The following is a 7,500-nucleotide window of genomic DNA, read 5'->3' as shown; positions in this document are numbered from 1 at the left end:
AATTGTTTCAGAGAAATAGTAACCGAGGTGCACTTTCGACCATCGTAATAGACTTGAGGGGGGACGTATTGGGATGATTCTAAATAAGCTGTTGTGACAATATAATCCGAGTTTACTAATAACTTGAAATTGGTCTTCGTTGATATGAAATAAATACCTTATCCACCCTGAAAACCCCATCCGCTGTCGGAAATTGTCGCGCGCGGAGTCTCGCCTGAAATTTAAAATAAAAGTTTTGATCGGTTGCGAAAATTCCCAAGCCGATATTGACAAGTAAATTGTTACATGATTTCCTTTAAGTGCTTATCACAATTTTTTAAGGGAAAAAAAAACAAGGAAAATAAACCCGTTTTTACAGTTCCAGACATTTTTTCAAGGCTTAAAACGCGTCAAGTTTTAATGCGAAAAATAACGATATGAAGAAGCTTGTGTTTCGTGGGTTATACATCATCAGATTCCTAGCTCTGATTCATAGACAAAAACGCAGGATCGAACAGCAATACTGAATAGATGTGACAAAATCATAAGTTCTTTCAAATGGACTGTATATACCCACTCCTAAAAAGAAACTTTCTTTCTTCCCTACTTTTAGATATGGCTGGTCAAGGGCCCGTTACGTATATTCACTTATCAGTGGTGTGGGTATATTTTTTCTTGGAGCTGGTGTGACAATGTACCATGGTGTTACAGGGCTTATTAACCCTGCTCCCTTAGAGAATCTTGCTATGGTGAGTCTATGGGCGTCAGTTGTTTTACCTGATGCCATTCACAGCAAAGGGGATTGTCTGTAAGAGAATTGACTGTTGACATCTCAGCGACGCGGACCCAGTTTATGAATGACAAAGAAGCCAAAGCGATTACACGTATTGCTTTTCGCTATCGAGTCCGTGTTGAACTTAGATGCGCTTAGGATAGAGAATTACTTTAGGCTTTGACTAAGTCCCAAGCTTTTTCGAGGCATGGCAATTTACACAACTCTAAATCAGAGGAAATTGTGTCGCGTTTAGAACTTGATTGAGACTACTGTCACATGATTTTTATGCAATAGAAATGACACCTAGCATCGAAAAACGTGAGCTGCCGCGTTTATATGTGATATACATTGGTGAGATAAAGATCTTAAGTTTCAAAGTTGATATTTAAAAACGTCAGTTAACTTTACCATCGCGTTTTAACGAGAGTTAATAGTTCTGGTCTAATTGCAACTTCTAGGCTTAGTTGGCCAAGATATCTCGCACCAAGGAGACTGCTAGCAGCCCCTTCTGAGTCAGTCAAGCCGCCCGCTTTAGTCAGTCACGCAACCTAGCCGAGCGGAGAATAGTGCCTCGGCTCGGTTGCGTGACTGACTAAAGCGGGAGGTTCAACTGACTCAGAAGGGACTGCTAGCAGTGCACGCGCCAAGAAAGACCCAAACTATTCACGACTTGAAGGCGCGAATTTTCGCGCGCTTCTAGAAAGTTACATACACCATTAGTGGAATTCCGATTGGTTTATCGCGCTGTCTACGCTAATCATTTGGGATTGGTCAGAATTAGTTAATTTAGTATGGCTTTTTAACACATAACTGAGAATCATAGTATCAAACCCGAGTTTTCGGTTATTCGATTCCTGTTTTGTTGAACCCGTAGGCCTATACTATTCTTGCTGGATCATTTTTGGTTGAAGGAGGTGAGGTAATTATTTAACTTCGTGTTAGTCTGATAAGGACACTTGAACAATTCACAAAACGTAAAAACTACAACAGGATTAAACTCAACCTTCCTAAGACAATATAGAGGAACCTCGGTTTAACTGATGAGAATGACTGATGTAATGTGAAGGGCTAGATCTGTGTAATATGAACCGTGTGAGCGTTAGCCCTACCAATGGAAATGGGCACACACAAGGACAGAGAAAAACTCTGACCAACGTGGGAATTGAAAACACGACCTTTGGGTTAGATCACTGCTGCTCTACCGACTGAGCTACACGGTCAGACGGGAGCAGACCGTGGGAACTGAAGATGTTAAAGTCATAGCAATGAACTTGTACCAGTACAAGGAAGGGTTACGTTTTTACAAACGTTGGCCGTGTAGCACTATAAATTAACAGACTTAACTGATTAGAGTGTAATGTGAAGAGCTAGTTTTCTACCCCATATGAACCATATGAGCGTTAGCCCTACTAAGGGAAATGGGCAGTTCCCACGGCCTGCTATTATGAAGTTCATAGTATTATACTGTGCGGTTACATTGATTTGATGACCGTTTTACTGAATGTATTCAACAGCCACACTGCTGTTAGCCATAGCGCAGGTCAGGAAAAGTGCACGAGAGAGTGGAATGTCATTCAAGGAATATGGTATGATTCTCAATAAGCTATTTTCACTGGTACTGTTCGTCAATAGCGAACTTACCATTGGGGTAGAAAAAGCGAGCACGCGCACCGTGAAAAACTATGTGCATGTTTTCAGAACCTTCGTATCCGAACTCCTTTCTAAAGATCGAAAATATTGGAAATTTTACTTCCATTTTATTTTGTCACTTTGTACAGAAGCACAACTCAAGTTCGTTTCGGGAAGAGCATAGTAGCATTTTGTTTATTCTACTCCTTGTTGTTTAATGAATGGAACAGTCAGAATATTATTTACTATTTGTACAGAATAGGCGTTCCCATGAGATTATTTAAGCGCGAAAATCGAATGCGATTCATCTTTTCACACAAAGGATGATCCAGACAATTCCGTTTTTGCAATGCGTGTTGTTTTCGCAAACCTTATTCCAGGAATAAGCGGTAAGGGTACTACAGGCCAAAACAGGTAACAAGGTATGTGTTCAGTGGCTGCGTTGTCGTCCAGCTGTGAAAAATGCAACTGTACGATGTGTGTTGTTTTACATTCATTCATCATGCCCACCTTCAAGCGACAGGCATTGCGTGCCGCGGAACAATTTTTCATATATCAAAATTCCACCCGAAGCTGAGATTCATCCAATTAGATCCCTACGATAAGCAATGCGAATTTCCATAACAAAAACAAACGGTCGAAAAGCCAGTCGGTTGAAGGTTGGCCTTTAACGATGTCTTTGTTTTACGTACACTTGGACAAACTCTAAATCACACGGAAATTCTGCAATGATGAACAGAGTGGCGCTTGGCAGGAACTGATGCAACTGTACTTTATTTTCAGTGGTACGGGGACGAGATCCCAGTGCAGTAACCGTTTTAATAGAAGATGGCGCAGCCGTGACTGGAGTTATACTTGCCACAGGCTGCCTTGGTCTGACATCATACACGGGAAGCCCAATATTTGATGCCATGGGATCAGTTATAATCGGAGGTAAAGTCTAAACTTTCTGTCCACGGATGTAATAACTGGGAGGGAGGCATGAATACCATTCCTCCCTTGCAATTTGGTAGCAAAAGTTCAGATTTATGTGACTGGTACTTTTGGAACTGTTTTGGCGCGAAGATCGTGCGCGACACGCAGACCGGTTGAAAGGCAGTGTGCAGTTCATTCTGAACTTTGGTTCCCAAGTTATTTCAGTGAAATAACGTATCCCATCAATTCATCAATTCTGTTAATTGTTACACTGAATGAACCATCTTGCATGGCATCCTTACCTTGTTCACGGACAACGGTAATTGTCCCTTTGATTAGTTAAAGGGGCTAGGTCACGCAATTTTAGGCAATTTCAGCACTGATCGAATGGTCATAGAATTAACTAAAATGTCAAAATAACTGTTCAAAACTATAGAAGAACTCTTACAAAACACAGGGAAGCCAAGAAGGCACATGGATGGACAAAACTGGAGAGGATTGAAATGGATTGAATTTGGGTAAATTTGAAAAACGTCGGCCCACCTTTTTTCAAATTTATATCAGTCTATATCAAAATGTCGTTTACAAAGCTGAAAAATCATTCTCAGTTATTATGTGGCCGTGATTTTGCAAATGAAAGACTCTTGCTCTGCCAATTTGATGTTTAGAGCTCATAATTAACAAAATTAAACAAAATTACCTAAAATAGCGTGACCTACAATACTCGTCAAAAATCTTGAAACACTTATGTCTGTTTCCCCTTGCGCAATGTTGATTTGGGTATCACAGTGGTTTCAGTGCTTCAAAACACGCGTGGCTCAACATTGGGGAGGGAGAAGGCACATTTCGGGGGGGGGGGGGGGGGAACAGGGGGGAGTAGAAAGGGGGGGAAGGGTGTTTGTTTTAACGATTTGTGACGAGTATTGTAGCCCCTTTAATCTTAGGTAGTACATCAGCGTGCCCTCCTCTTGAATAATTTCTCTGACCACAATCAAAATGCAATTCCCCTTACTAATGCTGTCGGTGGCTTAGCATTGCAGTTTTCCTATATTAAACTTACAGCTAACTTGATATTGGACATCAGAGATGAAATCGCACCTTGTTGTATTCGGATACAGTTTCAAGATACTTCCAACATCCATTTTGATATCACCCGATCCTCTGCTTCGAACAACTTGTGAACATAAGGCTCTAGACTTTCAGTTAATTTAAATTCGTTGTCCAAAATTACTTAACCCCACACAGCTAGTGCTCCACTACGGGGGCCCAAGACATGAAATGAAAACATACGGAAGTAATTACAAGAGTACTGTTCGACATTTTATTTGATATTCGGAATATCTTTAAAATGTCGTTCCTTTTAAAAATATTTCCTCGCTATTGTACCTTTCATTTCCATTTCTTGTGTTTAGATTTGCTCGTTTTAGTAGCCATACAGTCTGTCGCTCCCAGACCGATACAATTCCTTGCAACTGATTGCTTATTATTTGTACGGTTTTAGGCCTTCTTGGTTCATTTGCCGTCTTCCTTATTAGCAGGAACGCTGACTTTCTGATGGGAAGGTACGTTGTTTGTAGTGAATGCCCAGATTAGAAGAACTGCCGCTATTCATGTTTCGAATAAAATAGAAACAGGAGCCCCGCTCCCTGTGATAATGTTGTATCACAGTGTTAACAACCGATTAGAAGACTGAACGATGCAAACGCGTCCGTTAATGATTGAAAATGTCTGCGCACATGTGAGAAATCTTAGCAACGCCACACGTTTTACTCTCTTCAGTTTGTCATGAAACTGCAAAGTACTGAAGGCAATCGACCATGTAACTGTAGTTGACACGTTAGAGCAATTTCTGTCTTGATTGTCATCATCATCACCATCATCATCATTTTGTTTTCGCTTTTTAGGTCTATTCCAATTCATAGACTGCAGCAAATCATTGAAGTACTAGAGAGTGACATAGTGGTCAGGTTGGAACTTGCATTGCGTCATGAAATATAGTGTTGCTGGGTAATCGTTCGTAAGACATGTTTCAGCGTTTTCCCTCTTCTCTGAAATATATGTTGTTTTCCATCCCTACTTCTGCCGTCTCTGGACAAATTCTTGAATGTAACTCGTTCTCTAGATTTTGTTCTTTTAACAAGTTTTCAGCGACACAGAGAAGGAAACGGGACTGTGGAAAACTTTACGGGCTTTAAATGGTGGCTTTTAATGTGTGGCATTGTTTTCATGCTTGTTTAACTGTTCTCCTTTTATTTATTTTCTCCATTGCATTAGATCAATCCATGATGTGAAAGCCACAGAGATGGGTAAGCTCTCAGTGCTCTTCCATTACTCGTGGCGTGCTGTTCCGGCCACTTGTCATCACTACATCCAAATCTTAGGGGTATCATTCGAAATCTTACAGAAGTAGAAGCTACGACAACTACAACGTCATTTTTTTTATTTATGATAATGGTGCTTTTGGTACATGAGCAGCTACATTAAAGTGGGATAAATCGACGGTTAACATAAATTTCACGTAATCAGTTCGTAAGTCCTTTGAATGGAAAGTTCATATCTCTGTATAATCCATCTTGCTAATGTCCTGTTGTGAGACTTTTTCCACTTATCTCCACCACCTTTTTTACAGGTGCAGATGTCGTTCGATTTAAGGCAGAAGTGAACTTTGATGGACGTGAAATAACTCGCTGTCATCTTAACAGAGTCGATATGGAGCTTCTTTTAGAGGTTTAGTGCCTTAGTTTAAATTTGAAGAGTCTATACTGAAGTCCAAACGGAGATAGGGAAAAAGGCAAATCTTTCCCTTTCCCTTGCTCAAATCAGTAAAAAATCTGTACGCGATACGGTCCTTTTTTTTCTTTTCAAATATGGCAATGAGGAATAGACCAATTTCGATATATTAAAATTCAGTCCTAAACGAAAGACATCATCTCGAGGCTCTGGGGAATAAATATAAGGATTTGTATGAGTTTATTCCCAAGAGCCTCGAGATGATGCCTTTTGTTTTGAACTGATATCGAACGTGGTCTTTTGCAGTCTTAATTGTTTTATTCGAAATATCAAAGATCACATATGTATAGCCAGGCCTTAGTGGATGCCTTATTAGGGATTTGTCTTCTGACTTCAAACAGGAAGTTCAAAAGCTGACTACAGTGCAGGAATTAGAGCTCTTTTTGCTGGAACATGGAGAAGAAGTTATTGATATGCTGGGCCAACAAGTGGACAGAATTGAGAAAAACATCAAGGTACAAGGGGCTACCTGATTTCTTCATACTTGACTCATGTTCTTGAGTAATACCATGCTTCATGATTGGCTAAAATATCCTGCCTTGTGTTGCGTTTTCATCCAATCAGACGTAAAAGCAAAGCTCGCAAGCGTTTTCCCGCGTCGAATACAAGTGATTGCTCTGCGTTTTTGATTGGCTCGTTTGATGATGTCAATTGTGATTGGCTAAGGTTTTTGCTTTGGTTTAGTTTTACTAAGCACAAGTTAAAACCACTCTTCAAACCGAAGTCTTTTAAAGCAAAAGCCATTTTGAGTAATGAAAAGTGACTGACAACTAAAGTAACGGGTAGATTCACTTTCACTTCACGCACGCAGAAAATGGAAGGTTCCATGTTGTCATAATGAAGTCAGAGGCTTGACGTGGATTAATTGTAGTCTTTCTTTTCAGAAACGAAACCCTGAAGTTCGTCATGTGGACTTGGAAATACTATAAATTGATAGTTGTGTGGCGGGCAATGTGGTGAACTGAACGGCAAACAAGTTGCGCCAGAACCATGCTCAAAACTTTTCAAAGGTCCGAGATTGTCTTTGTAACCGAGGCCCCATCTTCGCGTATCCGGATATTTTTTAACCCTCAACTTTTCTTTGCGGATTCGCCTTCCCTACACACTTATCCGGCGAATCCGGTATGCGATTTTGAATCCATTCCCCAGAGTGGAAAGCTTTGAATACGCAAAGAATCCTATGGACGGTCGAATCCGGATATTTTCAAATCTGATGACGTCGCAAACTCAGAGCCAGTCTTTACCGCGTGAATATTTAACATGGCCGCTGAACGAAATGCTATCGCTTCTCTTGTCGCAATCTCGCAATCTTCGTCCGATGGCGAATCCGGATACGTGTGGATGGGCGAATTCTATTTGAATACGTTTCGTTAATCCGCAGAGAATAAGTTGCTGATTCAAAAATATCCGGA

General features: G+C 40.6%; 1 protein-coding gene across 1 annotated transcript in view; it reads left to right on the top strand.

The window, feature by feature from the left end:
- Nucleotides 1-7,500, top strand: part of LOC138015023 (proton-coupled zinc antiporter SLC30A9, mitochondrial-like) — a 23,780-nt gene that overhangs the window by 15,542 nt on the left and 738 nt on the right. The window contains exons 10-19 of the mRNA XM_068861918.1: nt 593-728; nt 1,629-1,668; nt 2,269-2,340; nt 3,167-3,316; nt 4,800-4,860; nt 5,203-5,265; nt 5,573-5,604; nt 5,928-6,025; nt 6,430-6,543; nt 6,973-7,500. The exon at nt 6,973-7,500 is cut by the window's right edge and continues 738 nt beyond it. Coding sequence (XP_068718019.1) covers nt 593-728; nt 1,629-1,668; nt 2,269-2,340; nt 3,167-3,316; nt 4,800-4,860; nt 5,203-5,265; nt 5,573-5,604; nt 5,928-6,025; nt 6,430-6,543; nt 6,973-7,017 — 811 coding nt within the window. The 3' untranslated portion in view covers nt 7,018-7,500. The remainder of the gene's footprint in view (nt 1-592; nt 729-1,628; nt 1,669-2,268; nt 2,341-3,166; nt 3,317-4,799; nt 4,861-5,202; nt 5,266-5,572; nt 5,605-5,927; nt 6,026-6,429; nt 6,544-6,972) is intronic.

The sequence above is a fragment of the Montipora capricornis genome, chromosome 9, assembly GCF_036669925.1.
Source record: "Montipora capricornis isolate CH-2021 chromosome 9, ASM3666992v2, whole genome shotgun sequence".
In the NCBI taxonomy this organism is placed as follows: domain Eukaryota; kingdom Metazoa; phylum Cnidaria; class Anthozoa; order Scleractinia; family Acroporidae; genus Montipora; species Montipora capricornis.
This window is presented reverse-complemented; position numbering and strand designations above follow the sequence as displayed.